Source organism: Bos javanicus, chromosome 19 (assembly GCF_032452875.1).
Source record: "Bos javanicus breed banteng chromosome 19, ARS-OSU_banteng_1.0, whole genome shotgun sequence".
Taxonomy (NCBI): domain Eukaryota; kingdom Metazoa; phylum Chordata; class Mammalia; order Artiodactyla; family Bovidae; genus Bos; species Bos javanicus.
The window spans coordinates 54,820,836-54,839,113 of NC_083886.1; the positions used below are offsets into that span (position 1 = coordinate 54,820,836).

The 18,278-nt window shown below is 59.1% G+C and overlaps 2 protein-coding genes across 17 annotated transcripts in view; one reads left to right on the forward strand and one right to left on the reverse strand.

Moving 5' to 3' along the window:
* The window catches only part of RBFOX3 (RNA binding fox-1 homolog 3), a 440,093-nt gene extending 435,960 nt beyond the window's left edge, over positions 1-4,133 (forward strand). For 12 of the 13 annotated variants that reach the window (XM_061389818.1, XM_061389814.1, XM_061389819.1 and 9 more), the window contains 2 exons: positions 393-471; positions 2,224-2,929. In XM_061389818.1, the coding sequence (XP_061245802.1) occupies positions 393-471; positions 2,224-2,268 (124 nt within the window). In that variant the 3' untranslated portion in view covers positions 2,269-2,929. Of the gene's footprint in view, positions 1-392; positions 472-2,223; positions 2,930-3,985 lie in introns of those variants that run through there. The other variant, XM_061389812.1, reaches the window with a different exon arrangement.
* A 4,340-nt stretch (positions 4,134-8,473) lies between these two features.
* Positions 8,474-17,254, reverse strand: ENGASE (endo-beta-N-acetylglucosaminidase). Of its 4 annotated transcripts, none has more exons than XM_061389805.1 (14): positions 17,060-17,245; positions 16,333-16,400; positions 15,991-16,192; positions 14,407-14,555; positions 13,671-13,828; positions 12,974-13,122; positions 12,477-12,642; positions 11,455-11,558; positions 11,018-11,126; positions 10,648-10,838; positions 10,163-10,311; positions 9,612-9,720; positions 9,130-9,244; positions 8,474-8,923 (listed from the first exon to the last, which is right to left on the reverse strand). In XM_061389805.1, exons 1-14 carry the CDS (start codon positions 17,179-17,181, stop codon positions 8,504-8,506), a joined length of 2,211 nt encoding a protein of 736 aa, XP_061245789.1. In that variant the 5' UTR covers positions 17,182-17,245; the 3' UTR covers positions 8,474-8,503. The 4 variants fall into 4 exon arrangements, with proteins under 4 accessions (XP_061245789.1, XP_061245791.1, XP_061245793.1 ...); XM_061389807.1 differs by having other exon boundaries at positions 9,612-9,717; positions 17,060-17,241; XM_061389809.1 differs by having other exon boundaries at positions 15,991-16,188; positions 17,060-17,081.
* Between the last annotated feature and the right edge of the window lie 1,024 nt (positions 17,255-18,278).

Below are 18,278 nucleotides of genomic sequence, written 5' to 3' on the forward strand. Positions count from 1 at the left end.
CCCTGTGGGCACTCGGCCTATCGGCCACTGACTGCAGCCTGGGGAAGCATACAGGCTCCAGAGCTGGGCGTCCAGTGGGCACTTCGTGGAGGGCAGCTGTTGCTCTTGCCAGCGGCACTGAAGGCCCCTCGGCCCTCCCTTCCAGGGGCAGGTGGCGCCCTTAGCATCTGGCCTCTGGGTTTTGTCTGGGGCACAGTAGGCCAGCGCTCGTGGTCAGCACTCGCTGGACGTGTTCAGAGGGTGGCTGGCTATGTTCCATCCAAACCAGCAGGAAGGAGGAAGAGGGGGTGTGCAGGGGAGGGCAGGGCCTTGGGGTGCTATCTCCAGGGAGGTGGGAGACCCTCACCTGCCCTGTCGCCCCCCCACCCCCCTCCCTGTGCTCATCTCCCCAGTTACGGCAGAGTCTATGCGGCTGCTGACCCCTACCACCACACCATCGGCCCCGCGGCGACCTATAGCATTGGAACCATGGTAAGGAGGCCCGGGCCGGGCTGAGGCTGGGGCAGGTGGGCAGGCCCTTAGGGAAACGCCCCAGACCTCGGCCTGGTGCCTAGCAGGACAGGGGCCTGGATCTGAGCTGGGCAGGACTTGCCCCTTGTGCTCCGTGGAGTCAGAGGGAGGCAGACCCGCCCAGACAGGCAGCTGCCCGGTAACGTCGTCTGGGAGACCTTCTGGTGTGGCCCGCTTTGCTGAGCCCTGTAACTGAAGTCCGAGCATCCTGGCCTTCCATTCCCTGGACTGGGAAAACCCAACAGAACCTCCTGGCAGGGGCTCCAGAGGCAGGCAGGGCCTCCTCTTCCTCTTGTGTGGGTGTGTCTGTGCCACAGGCCCTCTGTGTTGTCACTGCCTTGCTCTACCTTTCCTCACATCACCCACGCCCCTGCTCCGTGACCCCTCCATGGCTCCCAGCTGGGCCTGCAGGTCTCTCCTGGGGAGGCGGGGCCTCTGCCCTGGGCTTCGGCGGGGGCGGAGGAGGCGCACTTCTGACGGCCTGCTGAGGCCCGGAGGTGCGCGGGCCGGTGTGTCTGTGTGTGTGTGTATGTATGGCCAGCTCTTGACACATACAGCCCAGCTCACTCTGTACCCCAAAATCTGCTCCAGTGAACACCTACCTTCCAGGCCCACCCCGACCCCCCGGGGTATTAATGTCGGTTTTTAACTAGCTTGGCATCCAGCATCAAAGATGAAAACGTTTTGGGCAGGGTAAAGAGGGAGGAGCTTCAGAGACAATATGGATTTTTTTTTTTCATCTCCCTTGTTCTTGATTACTCCCTCCCAATTTTCGTTTTATCTTTTTTTGATTTTTAATGAGCCTCAGACATCCCAAGCAGCCATGGGTCGCAGGCCTCTGGGTTGGGGGGCGGGCCCAGGCCCACTCCTGGATGAAGGCCCCGAAATTGGCTTGCAGATTCCTTGGCTTCAGAATCGCCAGGCCCTCTGCGAAGCTGTTAGCTAAAAGCTTTTGTTAATTCACAGAGGGTTCCCTCTTATGTTTTCTTTTATTTTTATAAGATTCTCTTGGTTTTTTTCCCCCTGCAACTTTTCTGCTCTGGCACTGGCCATTCCTTTCTCTGGGGAAACTGGTGGGTGGGGCAGGAGGTTCCTGTGTAGGGCTCCCTGGCCCAGGGGAGCCCCGGGGCACGGGAGAGAGCATGCCAAAGGCCTGTCCTCCCGGCTGGACAGAGGAGGCGAAGGGACCCCAGAAGGCCCCTGGAGCTGGATGAGCAAACACAGTCCTTCCTGATAGAGCCAAGGCCCCAGGAACCCTGACTAGAGGCCCCTCTCCCCTCCGGTGCCTGGCGGGGCTGAGGCCTGCACCGCCCCCCGCCCGCAGCCCCGATGGGCTTGGAGGAGGCGGGGCTTCTGCTCCGACCTCCCCCAGATGACAGCCGATGGAGGAAGCGGGCAGGGAAGGGTCAGGCCTGAGCCAACGAAGTGCCCAAAAGACATCTCAGACCTCGTTATCCAGAAGCTCCATGGCTGGTGACCCCAGCACCTCTCTGACCCCAAGGCCACCAACCACATCGGAAATAGGCCCAGCGCCCCTCCGGCTGCCATGACAACCAGCGCCCATTCTCCCCAAGGCAGAACGGAAGGGAGGGGGCAGAAGATGGGATTTAGCTGTTTCTCTTTTTGTTTTTCTTTTTTTTTTTTCTTTTTGCTTTCCCCCTCCCCTCCCGAAAGGCGGTACTGATTGGCTGTTTTTCATCTTTGATGTTGCAGGCTAGCCTCTGCCGAGGAGGGTACAGCCGCTTCACCCCCTACTAGCAAGAGGCCCAGCCCCTAACAGCATTCACTCTGACTGCCTAGTACACACCAAACCCAGCAGTCCAAAAGCAGGCACAGCCACTCCGAGGACAGTGCGCCCCTCCCGGTCAGCGACACGCGCCGCTGACCTCTGCGACTCTTTAAGTCCATAGGTTTTACCTCCGGCCAGCTGGTCTCCCCCCACGATGGCGTGTGTGTCTCTGACCCTGGTCACCCCTGTATGTCTGAAACCTTGGTTCCTATTTTGACTCTGTTGATGTTGTGCCCCACCCCACCCCCAGCCCTGAGCCATTTCAGGTATAGGACGCACAGAGTGGGAGGGGCTAGGCTACTAGAAGACCTCTTCTCAAGAAGTAGCAATAGAGCCCGAGAGAGCCATGCCCACTCTCCTGTCACCTGTCCCCACCCCGCCCCAAGGAAGACACCAGTCCAGCCTCCCCAGGAAGCCACCCCAGCCAGTCTGACCACAGCCCTGCCCCTGCCCCTGGGGTTCAGGCGGCGAGGGGCTCTTGTCTGTCTGCCCCACTTGGTGGGTTCCCAGCCTCAACAGTGGTCACTCCTGATCTTCACCCAGCTAATCGCAGGAGTAGCTGTCTCTGCCCTCCTTGTCCCCATTCAGCTAAACTCACAATTCTGATTAAATCTGACTGATGTTTCCTGCTGAAGTTGTCACAAGTCGTGGGGGAGCCACACCAGCCTCAGGGGTTCCTTAGCCTCTGTTACAAGAAATGAAAGAGTCTAAAAGTGGTCCAGCCCTGCAGTGCCCGGGGGCCCTCTCTTAGCCTGTCTGCCCCACTCCCCACACTCGTGAGTCTTTCCAATCCGTCCACACTCTGGAGACGGGGTCCCTGCCAGCCTGGCACCCCGGTCTGTATTTGAGTCAGCCCTGCCTTCCCTTCCCCAAGCTTGAAATGTTCTTTTCCGGGTACCCTCCTGGAAGGGGAGTCTGAGCGAGAGAGCAGGGAAAGGTGGTGCTCATCATCCAGCCCCTCTGGCGGGACAGTGCTTAGCACCCACCTCCTGTCCGCAGAAGTTCGGGGCTCAGCTCTGCTGCAGGGGTCTGGGGCCGGCAGGTAAAGCTGAGATGGCTGGGGGAGCTTCTGGAAGCTTCATGTGCGGCCCTGTCGCCTCTGATACAGGAGAAAGTGGCCGGGCCAAGGAGGCCCTGGGCTCCTATGTGCCAGAGCTGGCTTCTGGGGGGTATGGACAGCCAGCTAGAGGGTGCAGGTCCCCGCCAGCCAGGGCATGAGCCTCCACCCACTCCACCAGCACATGGTTTCTGGTTGGTGGGTGGGCAGGCCTCTAGAGTGTACCCAGCCAGCTTACCTCCACTGCCTGAACACCCTCTCAGCTGCCTCATTCCAGACCCCCCGGACATGGCCCGTGCAGCACCATCCACCCACCATGCCCTGACCTCTGCCCTCATCCGCCCCAGCAGCCAGGCCCTGCCCACCCAGGGCTCAGCAGAGTCCACCAGTAGCTTCTGCCAGCTGGCTGTGGCTCTTCCATCCCTGCCACCATCCTCCCTTTCTCCCTGCTGGAGGGCAGAGGTCTGCATTCAATTCCCGTATGCAGGATGGGGAGTGGGGCCGGTGTGGGGCGCCCTCCCCGCACCCACCTGGCACCCAGGGCCCCAGAGCCTGCCGCCCCTCCCCCATAGCACACCCGGCAGTTGCTTCTGTGAACTGCAAGTCCTGCCTTTCTGTTTCTGTTGTAGTGAAAGCTTCTGCCGTTTCCTTCTTGGACCATGAAGGGCAAAAACAAAACAAAAAAATCACACACAAAAAAATCACAAAACAAAAAAACAAAATAAAAAAAAAAAGATGTTCAAATCCAAGCAACAAAAACAACAACCAAACCGAGAAGCATCCACCACGTCTGAGTCCGTGAGCCCGCGAGCCGCCGCACCCACCGCAGCGAGGGAGCAAGTCTGCAGGAAGATGGGGGGTGGAGAGGTGGGGGGTGCCTCATTTTCTACCAAGTCTTCCTTCCGGGCCCCACTCGGGGCAGCATGGGGCCAGTGGCGAGAGGCTGCAGGCCCGAGCAGGAAGAGCAGCCAGCAGGACTTGACCTTGGCTACCGACGGTGCCAGCGGAGGGACGGGCGCGGGAGGGGTCGGCTTCTCATCCCAGGGCTTCGGCTGTGCCTGGTCACCCCCCCACCCGTGTCTCCCGCTCTGGGCCCCAGCTACCCCTCCTGCCTCGCCGCCAACACCCATGTCCTGCAAACCTGAGGAGGAGGAGTTGGCAGCGCCGGAGACTGTCTGAATGACCAGCAGCAGCCCTGGGCTCCAAACCCAACACCAAGGGCTGATGTCTCTCCAGAGCTCCGGGGCACCCAGGGCCCCTCCACGTCAGGGGGCTCCGGCTGCCCGGCCGGGGGGTGGGGGCCTGAAGGCTGAGGACTTGGCTCGGACTGGTGGGTTTCTGGTTCCCTTTCTGGAGGAGGCCCTGGGTCTGGCCCAGGGGAGGGAAGGCCAGCCTCATCGCTGCAGCTGAAACAGAGGGACGGGACTGGCCAGCACCTGGCTGCACGGTGAGGTCGGGGTCACGGTGCTGTGGGTCTGGACGGCACGTCCGAGCAGAGAGAGCGAGGGCGTAGGGGAAGGCCTGGGTGGTCTGTGGCCCTCTCGCCTGCTCCCAGATCAGGTCCCAGGGTGGCCGCAGACAGTGGGCAGCAGGGAGGAGCCCCTGGCCAGGCAGAGAGAGCTGGACTCGGGGAAGCAGCAGAAAAGAACAAAAGATGTAGGCTCCCAACATGGCTCCACTGTCTCATGAAACTTAAAAGGTAAAAAAAAAAAAGAAAAAAAAATACACCTCACTTTATATTCAGCATCAGCTCCTGAAGCTACTGAGATGAGTCTCCTTTTCTATTCCCGGTGTACATAGCCCCGCCCCGCCTCCGGCTTCGTCCTCTGTACAGGCCCCTCTACCCTCTGCTGTTCTGGGCCCTTTTCTTGCAGCCGCTCCACCCCACCACCCCACCGCCACCCACCTCCACCGGCCCTGCGCCCTCCCGCCCCCCACCCCCCACCCCCAGGACTGCAGCCAGGCCCCAGGCTTCCTTTCTTATCATTCTGTATGCTTCCAAGGTGTGACCATTTAAATCAACCGTATTATTATTATTAAGATTATTAATAAAGATTTTTCTTCAAACCAGGACAACTCTTTTTGATTGGCCGGCCCCCTGGGCACAGAGGGGAGAGGGCACAGAGGACCAGGACAGGCAGCTTCTTTCTCCTAGGAAGCCAGATGGCCAAGGGGAGTCAGAAGACCCTTCTGGGAGAGATTCTAGTACCCCCATCCTCTCCTCCATCCCGCCTCTGGAGTCTGGAGGCAGGGCTCCTAGCCTGCGGGTAAGGTCTGTGAAGTTAGCGGCAGTCTACCCCCGCAACTGGCCGCCGCTCAGCAGTTGCTGCCCCTGATGGGGCCTGACCGCAGGCAGTCCCCAGCCTGCCTCCCGCCCCGGGATGAGACAGAGCCAGCTGGGCGGTTGAGGCTGCTGCACTCGGGGCCAGCCATGGTCCCAAGAACGGAGCTGCTTAAAGGTAAGCCCCGCCTGCGCCACCCCTGTGAGTCCCCAACCCTGGCCGGATGGGGCGGTGTGAGTGGCCACCACCCTCCACCACCCATCCCTGTGAGAGGAGGGCGAGCTGGGAGGAGAAGCAGCAAAATTCAAACCAACAGCCTGAAAGCCATGGGCTGGGAGCTGCAATGGGGGGGGCGGCTCCAAACCCAACCACAGTGCCCCCTCCATGTCTCGCCAGGACTGCGCTCTTCATTTTTCACAGCGCCAGATAATTTATTTCAGGGCGATTACACACACCAGAGGGGCACGAGCTTAAATGCCGACATATTAATTTTCCTGCATACGAGCCTTTACGTCGGTGGGACTGGGGACCGTGCTCTAGGGGAGCTGGGGCTGTGCGATCCCTCTGCATGCCACGCTCTGCTAAACCCCCTTACCTCTAATTGCTTGCTCACCAGACTGTGAGAAAATAATTGCCACTATAAATTTTCCCTCCTTCTCTGCATAAAATATTCGGAAAACCAGCACTTAAAAAAGGAAGGGGGAGTGCTCCTGAAATAAGAGCAGCAGGGCATCACAGCTGTGCTGCCCACTTCTGGGCGCCTGGCTATGTCCCCCCACTGACCCCCATCCCTGGGGACTGGGCGGCAGGGGCAGGCGGGAGCCCTCACCCCCAGTTTAAAATGGGGAGGCTCAAAACATTTCCAGGAAAAGTCAAGGGAGCGGTTCCCCAACCCCGACAGTTCTGGGCAAACCAGGGGCTCTGGGAAGCCTTTTCAGGGTCAGACACTGGACGTGGTCTTCCTGGCCCGCCAGAGCCATCGTCCCCCTCCCAAACAAACCTCTTCCCACCCTGGGACTGAGCTGGACCACAGTGTGGGGCATGAAGAGTTAAATGTTCCCAGTTAGGAAAGACCTGGAACCTGAGTTCCTGCGTGGGGCTGTGAAAGGGGCACATGGGCACCTGGGAAGCAGGGCAGGTTGAGACAGAGTCCGTTGTCTGCCGAGGAGACTCCTGTGTCCTGTGTGTGCAGGCTCAGTGGCTAAGTCTGAGTGTCTGACAATTCAGCGACCCCGTGGACCGTAGCCCCCCATCCTCCTGTCTGTGGGATTTCTCAGGCCAAGAGTATTGGAGTGGGTTGCCATTTCCTTCTCCAGGGGATCTTCCCGACCCAGGGGTCAAACCCATGTGCCCTGTGTCTCCTGCTTGGCAGGCGATTCTTTACCACTGAGCCACTCTGTCCTCTCCCAGTCGAGGGCCAGGGCGGATGCAGTGTGGCTGCACTGCCGCCTGGCGGCCTCTCCCTTCCCTGCAGCGTAAATCAAGTTTGCTGACCCTGAGCTGGCATAGGAGCCCCACTCTCCTAGCTGGGAGGTCACCCCAGAGTGTCCTGGCCCTTGTCATCATCCACATCTCGTAGCACAGAGAGGAGGACAAGAGGAACAGGGAAGTAACACCCCCATTGCTGGCCTGTGGGGCCTGGAGGTGAGAGATCCCCAAGAACGAGGGGCTGACGGCCTTCATCAGAGGGCCACAGCAGAGCCCACTTGGGCCTGGAGAGGGGAGGGGAGCAGGTTCCCTGAGGCTGCGGGGCCGAGATCCCTCCTGGGAAGCCACCGCGGCAGCCCATGTGTCAAAAGGGAGCTGTGTGGCAGGAGGGGCTGTCTCTGGCTCGCTGACCCCCGCCTCGTCCCTATGGAGAACCGCTAGGCAGCCTCAGCTCGGGCAGAGGACAGAGAGAGAGGCTGCAGAGAGGCGGGGGCAGGAGGGACCCCAGTGGAGAGAGCCGCAGCCCCCGCGCCATGATGCTCCGGGCTAACACCTGCTCAAGCAACCGGCTGAGCAGGAGGGTGTGGAGGCAGGAGGCGACCTGGAGCCCCCACACAGGGCTGGGGGCTGCTGGGTGCAGCCCAAAGGGCCTTCCTGGGTACTGCCCGGCCACCTGCTGCCCAAGCTCACTAGCTCCCACCTACAACCCAGAAGAGATGAGGCAGGACCCAAGGCCAGTGGGGACGTTCCAAAAGTGGCTTTGGCTCTGGAGAACAGTAAGCCAGGGAAGCCAGGTCACAGGTGGTCTGGCCCATGTGCCCACCCTGCCGGGGGTTGGTGTAACCTGGCACAGCCTGGCCAGGGGCTCCTACTTCTGGGGTAGAAGCACCCCAGGGACCCCCTCCCAGCACCTGCAGGGGCTGCTGTTCCTGTGCTACCCCAATCCCCCCCAATCCCAGCTCTGCATCCCCATGTGGCCCCTCTATCTCATTCCCACCCTAGGAAGCGTCTCAGGGCCCTGCTCGGAGGCCCTCCCACCACAGTGAAGCACGTTCCTGATTGTTCCAACTGCAGGAATAAACGGTCACCATTGCCAGCATAAGTGTCTCTCGGCCTATTAGGCAATGGTCTTTATGGAATTTTCTAGGCTAAATGTTCCCAAATCTTTTCACTTGTACCTGGTATAGTATACTACCGAGAGAGATGAAACCAAGAGTGGGGGCGGTGGTGGTGTCCATTCACCCCTGGGAATTATCAACTCAGCAAACCAACTTCTCAGCTTTCCTATTGCAATGCCCCGATGAAGAGCCACAGACATCTCACCCACGGTCTTCTCACCCAGCCCTCAGGACCCGGGTCTTCCCCGAACACTTGTGTGAGGCCCCTGCGCAGAAGAAGCCTTTAGCCTTGAGAAGGAGACTCTGCTTTAATGTCTGCTCACGTGCGGGGCATGGAGTAGAGCATGGCCGCCTTGCCCCACTCGGCCTGAGGCACCAGGAACCCCTCTTTGGGGACAGGCTCCACCAGGAACTCCACGCGGCCATCCTGGCCAGGCTCCGCGGCTGCCACTGCCAGGCCCACTATCCGATACCGGTTGACGAAAGCCAGGCCCAGCAGCCTGGGCCTCCCTGGCTGCGAAGGCCCGCTGCTGGGAGAGCCACCTTCCGATCCTCGGCAGCAGTGGATCCGGAAGCACCGGACGCGGGGAAGGAGGTAGGCCCAGTGGAGAGTACAGCTGAGCCGCAGCCCGGCGGGGCCGCCCTCCCGCTCGGAGGCGAACGGCTGCCAGCGCACATGCGAGACCGTCACGGCCTGCACCTGGGGGAGCGGGGTCAGCAGGCTGTTGGCATCCACCACCTGGCAGAAGAGACAGGGCTAAGCTCAGCCTGGGAGCCTAGAGAAGGTTGGGGGGGGGGGTGCCTGGCCCTGCATGGTCCCAGCCATGGCACCTCTGCCCCAGCTCCCCTCTGAGCCAGAGGAGAGGGCTGGTGGGTGTCTGGCCTCGTCTGCAAGGGGCACAGATGCCCCGGCCAAGCTCCAGCCAGGTCCCTGGGATGCCTCACCTGGAGCTCTCCAAGGCGACAGATGAAGTTCTCCTCCTTCTGGCTGCCCGGAGGCCGGGAGAAATTAACAAAGAGGTCCTGTAGGAGGCAGCCCCGCAGAGTCACTTCGTAGCAGCTGGGAAAGACAGAGAGAGACCAGTCATAAGGAGCCTCAGCCCGGCACCTGCAGGCTGGCTGCTCACAGAAGCCCGGAGCCACAGGGAGGTCCATCCCAAAGTGGACCCTGTGATCAGTGGGAAACCTGGACCTCAGCCCTGACCGTGATCGTGACCTTTCCCAGCAAGCATCCTTGGGCTTGCGTCATTAAGCTGCCTGAAATCTGGGAGGACTGGCCCATGGGCCCTGCTGCTGCTGCTGCTGGGGCACCTATATCCCTGCAATTCTGTGGTTTCTCAGTGGAGGGCCCCTCACTCTCCAATCCTCACCATGGTGGTGTGGCCATCCTCTGCTGGGGACTCAACAGGAAAAGAGGGGGGACTCACCGCTGGACCCAGCCCCCACTGAGCTGCTGGCCGCAACGGCCCACCCATTTGGCCAGCTTGGTTGGGGGCACCCGGAGGGGTCGGGGACTGCGCCTTGAGCTCGTTTCTGCTGGAGGAAGAGACACAGAACTTTAACAAGGGGAGTCCAAAGGAAACGGCACTGGGAGGTGTCACTGAACAGGGAGCTGGGGGCCCCCCAAGATGCCCTGGTAGCCCCAGTACTCAGCCAAATGGACTGAGGCCTTGGGGAATAGAGAACAGGGAGGAGAGGAGGGAAGCTCGGGGATGGATGCCCAGGACTGGTCCGAGGACATCCTCCCACTTGGGGCACTGCTGGCAGGAGAGCTGCCACGGGCCCACACGTCCAACCCCACGCCACAGGGCCGCTGTGGCCCAGAGGCTCCCACTCAGAGGTGGACCCCCAGGCCAGGCCCGGCTCAGAGCAGCACCTGGACCCTGGCCGCCTCCACACCCCTAGCCTCCTCCTCCCCGACACGCCCCGAGAAGGGAGAAGCCTGTAAGGAAGGGAGGCGCCAACCACGTCCACCCACCGCTCAGCACCGAGATGCCTCCCACATGACAGCTGCCCGCGTCCCCTGTGGTGAGCTCCAAAGCCACCCCCACCGCCGAAGGCCCTTCCAGCTTGTACACCAGGGACACGAAGATCTTGGGTGGCACTGGGACCTGCAGGGAGAATAACCTGGAGAAGAAAGGTCCAGAGATGAGAGGCTGCGGGGAGACTACTGGAAAGCCAGCGCTGCACTAGGTCCCAGCCGCCAACTTCTCCCTCCAGGACGGGGAGGAGGGTGGGCTGCTGGGCGGAAGAGGCACGCAACAGCATGCAGGCAGCTGATGCTACTCTCCTGGACACTCGAAGCGGTGAAAACTGGATGTTGCATGTTCTTCACAGAGTAAAACAAAATCCCAGTTTGTCCTCCTTCTGGCCTCTTCTGCCCACCTGCCCAGTTTTAGCAACTGACAAGGATGACGGGGGCAGCTGATGGGCCCCAGGTCCCAGCCCGCCTCACTCACCTACCTCACAGCCACGTTTCCAACCTCGGGCGGAATCAGCCCTCGGATGAGCAGAGAGCTGCCCCCGTTCCAGGCGTCCTCCAGGCAGCAGTGCGTCTTCACCCAGCCCTGACCGTCCCCTTCCAGCCGGTGCTCTCCAAAGAGGGGCTGGATCTCCTGGGCGCTCGGGTGGTACCAGGGCCCCACGGCCTCCTCCTGAAGGGTGAGGCAGAGGTGGAGGGGCACTGGGGGCAGACGGAGCTATCACACCCAACGCCCCTCCCACCAGTCCCAGGGGAGACCCAAAGGCCGGAGAGAAGGCAGCCCCTTCACCCAGAAGCAGCCACGTCCAGGAAGCCCCTGGCCCCCAGCCACCCAGAGCAGGACCCACACACCTGGCCATAGTAGACTCTTCGAGTCCCCATGCCCAGGCAGAAGGAAGTGACAAAGGGCAAGGAGCAGATGCTGTGTGTGGGCAAGTAGCGTTCCAGCAAACTCCAGAACCTACGGAGAAATGCATGGAGGCTCAGGTCCCCAAGAGGGCACTGCAGCGCCCCGAACTCACTCTCATGACCCTAAGCTTTCCTGCACCCCTTACCAAGTGACCTCGGCCCCCACTGAGCGTCTGTACGAAGTGGTCCCTTGAGGTCCCCAGTTTTCATCCTTCCTGTGTAACTGGTCTCAAGGACCCCCAGGAGCAGCCAGGGCAGCTGAGCCCCATGCCTTGTCTTAACCCCCACTCCTCAACCGAGCCTGGCCAGAACCTGGGGAAATCACCTGAGACCCTCCCTGCCACTGGCCACACCCAGGCCCTGGGACTCCAGGGACTCACTTGTCCTGGTTCTGGAAGAAATTCCCCTTCTCCAAACACTCGTACACCCAGCCAGGCGCAAACAGGGCCGCCGAGAACCCGTGCTTCCGAATCAGCTCCAGCGACTGGGGAGATAGGAGTCAGGGAGATGCCCCAGTGCCAACAACCAGAGTCCACGCACAGGATGAGGGGCTTAGGCAAGGGGCAACCTCCGGGGCTTTAGGGTTCATCCCTGAAGTTCCGCAGCTGCCCAGAAGAGGGCGCGAGGCGGCAGGGAGGCGCGGAGGGAAAAATCCGAGGGGTAGGGGTCTGTACGCGGGGCGCCCACAGGAGACACGTCTCGCTCTCTCACTACACTTCGTTCTATTATCAGACTCACAGTGGGGCGGAGAGAATCTTCAGTTATTGGATTAATTTATTCACTTAAAAGCTTAATTAATGAGTTGAGAACGTCCCCGCGGCACCTGGGAAGGGCAGGATTGACAGCCTGGGGACGGGCTGATTCCCTATTTATCCCACACCAGGTGCGGCGGCCCCCCCGCGGCCTCTCTTCCTCTTTTCTCACTGCCGACAAGATTTCCCTTGCCAGAAAAACCTCACTAGTTAATCAAACCAGCAGTTCCCAAAACTGTGGGTGTGTGACCTCAGTCCTTCGCCCTGAGCTAAGGAAACACCAAAACATGCTCCCTGGCTTCTGGCCCCACCCCACCCCACCCCCGCGTCCACATGATGCGCTAAAAGGCCAGCTCGGTGCCCCTCAAAGCACCGAGTCCAGAAGAAAGTAGAGCTGTCTGTGAGACCCATGGTCGGAACAGGTGCTTTGTCCATTAGCATCTACGGGAAAACCGTACCATCTGAAGAGATGGGCTGAAAGTTAGGATTTTAGGGCACAGCCTGTTCTCGGGGCCGCGGGGTCCCCACTTGGGGGAGGATCATTGCTGCCTCTCTTACCCTTGAGGTGCAGGTGGAATGAGGGGTCCACAGGAACACGAAGCACCCAGGCCACGGCCACCACCTCCCCGGCCTCAAAGGCCACCACCCACCTTATTCGTGTCGAACCGGCCCCCGACGACATTGCCGCGGGCGAACACGTCCACACCCACGTACACGTCCGCCAGGCGCTCCCCGGCCTGCCCCAGCGTCCGCTCCAGGTGCTCCTCCCGCCAGTTATAGTTGGTGAAGAAGCCGTCGCAGGAATCAAAGAAGACTCTGGGGGGCGGCACAGGTGGGCCGTGAAGCCCAGGCGTTCTCCCCTCAAGCACCTGCGTCGGCGGGGCCCACGGACTGCACGCTGCCTGCCTCTGGGACCGAGCAGAGTCTGCTTCCGAAGAGCCCGCACCTAGACCACAAACTGTGGCGGGTAACCCTGGGCACAGCCAGGCTGACAAGGCATTAATTCTGTCTGCTTGTGGTCAGGGTACCAAACACCTCTGCCCTCTCCCTCGCTTTCCCCCAGGGCAGCTGTGTAGGTGACACCTCCAGAAGGCAGAGGAAGTTCTGGCCCTGCCCAGGAGCCCAGGCTGCCCGCCTGCAGGCTCACCTGTTCTGCTCGTTGAGCTCGTTCTGCCATTTGAGCTGCCCGCTGCTCACCACGCTGTCATACCAGAGCACCAGGCCCCCGGGGACCTGCTGATGCAGCTGAGAGGTCAGGTACTGGAGGAAGTGGGGCACGTTCCCCACGGCGGCCAGCTGGAGAGAGGCATGGAGACAGACCTCCGTGAGGCCCAGAGAGGCCTGTCGTGAGGAGCGCCCCGGTCCTGGACAGACAGGACACTTAACCCCAGGGGCAAACAGGTCCTGGTCCCGGAAGCCCCTCGGCCCCACAGCTGCCGAGCAGAGGGTCCAGCCAGAGGTCCGACTTTCCTTTCTTTCTGAAGCAGGAAGGACATGGACTCCGCAATCAAGAGAAGATAAAACCCAATGAAAAGGGAAGGCACCATGAAAAGGAAGTCGCACATGCAGCCCAAGCAAAGCAGAGACAGAGGAGGAAGACAGGGCCGCCTTGAAGGAACCAGAGAAGCAAAGCTCAGCCAGGCAAGGTTCCTGGACATCACGCTGGAGAATGTCCATCTCCCTGTGAAGAGGCAGAGGGGCTGGAGGTTGGAGCTAGCTCTAGCTGGGATGCAGGAAGCACTGCGGTAGCAGGGACCCAGCCTGGTGAGGCTGAGGAGCATGGTGGAGGGTCCCCTCGGGGCACAGGGGCTGGCGGGCCAGGCACCAGGGGCAGGTGTGCTCACACTCAGAGAGTTCTCAATGTTGATCAGCCAGCCGTCAAATCGGAAAAACTGGGCGATCAGGACCAGCTGATCGGCCACCGCCCGGTATGAGTGCTCATCCCCAGCCAGGAAGGCCTGGCAGAGCCGCTCCCCGTCTTTCCATTCAGTGATGAAAGTCCCTGTGGGGCAGGAGAGAAACGAGATTGAGGTCAGGCCAGGGGATTATTTCCCCTTCGACCCAGCAGTTCCCAGGGTGTGGTTCCTGCAACAACAGCATCACTGTCGCCTGCAAAAACATTGTTAGAATTCCAAATTCCCAGTGTCCCCAGATGGCAAATAAGATACCTGGAGGCAGAGCCCCAAAATCAGTGTTAGATAATAAATTATTCAGATGCAGGGAAAAGCTTGAGAAGCACTCCCCTCCCCCAGCGGTGGACCACCTATATCCTACATCCTGCCCCCAATTCTTCTTGCAAAAACAGTTTCACGGGATCACAGTCAAGCCCATTTGTTTGTTTATTGTCTGTGGGAGCTGTTGACTCTCTGGCAGCCCCAGTACATGACTCGGTGGCCTGGAAAACTGAGGATATTTCCTTTTTCCAGAACAAGTTTGCCTTCACCTGTCCTAACTCACCAAGGATGGTAAGGAAGTCTACCCACCCAACAGCACCCCAAGCCCAAGCCCTTTTATCACTGGGGCCCCAGTCAGGTGTGCCAACGAGTCTGGTTGGGTTGCAGGCGGGCCCTTGGCTCTTACCCAGCACACAGACCCCATGCCTGTGGGCAGCGTTGGTCCAGCCTACTGGGGGGATGGTGACCGTGTGATGGCTGAAGTACACAAAGATGTCGATGTACTGCCAGTGGTAAAAGGAATAGGGAGTCTGTGTGGCTGAGCCTTGAATAAACCTGGGTGAAGAAAGAGAACAAGATCCGGACCCAGAAACAGACGAGGACATGGCGACCGCAAGGTGAAGAGAGAGGACGACACGAGTGAAGATTCCCTTTAGTTCCATCTAGTTGGCACTAGAGGTTGTTGTGAGCTAGGCCGTGCCCAGTGACTGGGCTCAGAAGTAGCACCAGGTCACAGCCCGGATGTCAAGAGGGTTAGTGTTGTTGTTTTGGTTTTTTTGTTGCTGCGTTGGGTCTTAGTTGTAGCAGGTGGGATCCGTGGGCTCTCTAGTTGTAGTGTGAGCTCCAGAGCACATGGGCTCAGTAGTTGTGACATGTGGGCTTAGCTGCCCCACAACATGTGGGATCTGAGTTCCCTGACCAGGGGTCGAACCCACACCCTCTGCATTGGAAGGCGGATTCTTAACCACCAGACCACCAGGGAAGTCCTGAGAGGGTTAGTCTTAAGGGAAGCATTTTCACCAGGCCCAACAGGCACTTTGCTATCGGATCCAAAAGACTGAGTGTGTTTAGCCTCAATGAACAGACAGACAGAACACAAGGAAAGAGACCTGGAGGAGCTCACACAGACCTCCAAGTGCCCGGGGCCCTGCTCTATTCCAACACCTGCAGTTCACTAGGACACAGACAGCTTGCAGGTATGGTTGGGGTTGACAACCACATGAGCTGCACCAGTGGCTTCATCACCCACTTCTGTACCTTGATGGCCAGCTCTGACTCAAGGCTTCCCATCAATTATGACATCCAAGCTTGTTTTATGGATATTTAAAGATCTCTAATGGATTCCCCGGTGACTCAGTGGTAAAGAATCCACCTGCCAATCCAGGAGACCTGGGTTCGATCCCTGGGTCAGAAAGATCCCCTGGAGGAGGATGGCAACCCTTTCCAGTATTTTTGCCTGGGAAATACCTTGGACAGAGGAGCCTAAGCGGCTACAGTTTAGGGGTCGCAAAGAGTCAGACACAACCTAGCAACTAAACAACAAGATGTCTAAGCTGACCCTGCAGGATCTTGGGAAGAAATGCCCCCAGCTGGGGTGGGGTTGGGGAGGGAGTGCAATGATTCCAGAACCAGTGGGCCAAGATGGAATAGAACTGAGGAGGGTGAAGGAAAGAAATCAGCAGAAGAACCAAGTTACTGGGCCAGGTGGTCTGAAGAAGGTCCCTGCGATGGTGCTTTCTCCAGCCTCCCTGACTTCAGGTGCAGACAGTCCAGAGGATCAGACAGTTTCAGGGCTGAAGGAGGCATAAGCTAGCCCCTAACCCATCCTCCTCTTCTTACAGATGAAAGGCTGAAGCCTGAGTTCCTCTCCCAGTAGGTGGCAGGGTGGGCTGGCTGACTCCTGACTCCACATCCAGTGCTCCTTCCACCACCGGGCACAGCCCCTCCCCTCCTCCCGTCACACCAGGCCATGCGCTCGCAGTGTCCTCACTTGTCATCCAGGTACCCGCCCATCATGTCATGACACATCAAAGTTCTGGGCCTCCGGCTGCTCAGAGGGGGCTGCCGACACTCAGGGGGCCCCAAGGCCACATTAAAGCCATCCTCCGCATCGGGTCTCCACGCCAAGAGTTCCTCCAGGGAAGACAAGTAAAAGCTGATGGGTCTGGTGGTGTCCTTGTCATAATATCTAACTGATCAGAGGAGGGAAACAGCGAGGAATCAGTGGAAATTATGGAATTCATAATAGAGAACTTGAGATGGGGAAGGGGCAGCCCTGCCCAGAAGCCCCAGAGTGAACATGGACAGTATTCAGAGCCTCGGTCCTTCTTACCTGGCAAAGGGTCTGGGGTAAAACTGACCACTTCTCGAAAGACTGCTTCTTCTCGATCCTCTTCAATTCTAAGCAAAGAAGGAGTTGAATTGTTTTTTTGTTTTTAAATAAAAGGGTAAAGAAAAAGAACCTGTAGAAGCAAAGGGACCAGACCCCATGAGGACGTGCTGGGGGAGACGTCCTCTGGTTTACATTTTTTAATGCAAACTATGGAAACGTGCCTTTGCCCATTCTGTTCGCTCACACTAGAACACCCTTCTCTCCAGTCTCCACCTACTGCAGTCCTCCACCTCCTCAAAGACCAGTTCAGATGTTCCGCGCCAGGCACCCTCCCTGTCCTCCCCAGCATGGACACTAATAATCCTAATTACACCCACTGGTCTGCACTGAGCAATTAAAATCTCTCTGCAGACCCAAGGCCAGGGGAGGGAGGCATAGTCAACCCATTTCTTAGAAAAGGATGTCGGAGCTTCTAGTCAGGGCGCCAGGATGCCCAGACGCGCCCGAGGCTGGGGTCGCACCCAGGCTCCGAGACTCTGTCCGTGCCTACTGCTGTGCGGGGCGGGCGGGACGATGGACAGAACCCGCCGCGAACAGTGAGCGTGGGGGCCGGAGATCGCTGTCCTGTGCCTACGGCCTCCCTTGGCCAAGGCCAGGCGCCCGACTCCGGCCCACTGTCCGGCCGCCGGATCGATCCTTAGAATTCTCCCGCCGACCTCTTACCCACCTCCTCCGGGTCAGCCGCCCTGCCGGCCGCCGATCTCGCTGCTTCTCCAAGGTCGCCGGGGCCCGCATCCGCCGCCCCTGCCGCCGCGCCGCCGTCCGGGTCCCTGTCCCTGCCTCCTCCATGACGTTGCTCCGCCCGCGCCACCCGCCGGCCACCGGCCAATCGCAGGCCGAGACCCGCCACCGCCGCCGCCCGCCGGCCAATGAGGACTTCTCTGCGCGGTTGCCCCGCCCCTACTAGGCTCAGGCTGGACACCCCGCTCGCTCTGTGGCTGGCACACCTGCCGCCCGGCCTTTGTAGAGGAGGAAGGCCTAGGGGGCGGGGAATGGGGCGGGGCTTATGCGGTGGGCGTGGGGATGGGCGGGGTCTTAGCCCAGGGCTCCGGAAAACCCCTTTGTGTGAGTTCTTTTTCAGATGAGCAATCTCCTGAAGATCACAAAGTCAGTAAACTGTGAAAGTGATATCTGAACTCAGTTTGCTTAACCCCTGTTTCAAAGATAATTTTCTGGGAAAAGTGAAATCATAATTCTCATTCAAGTATAAATATTCTGCTGCTGCTGCTAAGTCTCTTCAGTCGTGTCCGACTCTGTGTGACCCCATAGACGGCAGCCCACCAGGCTCCCCCGTCCCTGGGATTCTCCAGGCAAGAACACTGGAGTGGGTTGCCATTTCCTTCTCCAAAGCATGAAAGTGAGAAGTGAAAGTGAAGTCGCTCAGTCGTGTCCGACTCCTAGCGAACCCATGGACTGCAGCCCACCAGGCTCCTCCATCCATGGGATTTTCCAGGCAAGAGTACTGGAGTGGGGTGCCATTGCCTTCTCCGAAGTATAAATATGGACAAGTGTTAAAGACTGTCCTACTCGTTATTCAGACAGGTGTTATAACCAGTTCAAAGCGAATCAAAAAAGAGATCGTGTATAGATCAGGAATACTGAAATGAGTACGTAAATAGAGGCATAAAGAGTTTTTCCGCTGGGTGGGTTGGGGGTGAGTGAGATCATTGAGCCTCTGGACAAGACAATTTACACGTAAAAAAGGTGACAAAAAATAAAACTAAAATCAGATGAAGAGGTACAAAGAACTATTGTAGCCACGCGTTCCGGGAAACAAACTCACTCAGAAGGACAATGCAGATAGTGGAGTGCAGTGTATTACACCGGCAGGCCCAAGGAAGAGTCTCCTCTTAGCCAAGGACCCCGACCAGTTTTTCTGAAAACCT

Bases quoted from the DNA above. Each gene is read 5' to 3' on its own strand.
- ENGASE (XM_061389805.1), bottom strand. From the start codon at position 17,181: ATGGAGGAGGCAGGGACAGGGACCCGGACGGCGGCGCGGCGGCAGGGG. The intron at 16,193-16,332 runs GTAAGAAGGACC...TCCTCTGATCAG, and splicing joins TACCCCAGACCCTTTGCCAG to TTAGATATTATGACAAGGAC. The intron at 14,556-15,990 runs GTGAGGACACTG...TTCTTCACCCAG, and splicing joins GGCGGGTACCTGGATGACAA to GTTTATTCAAGGCTCAGCCA.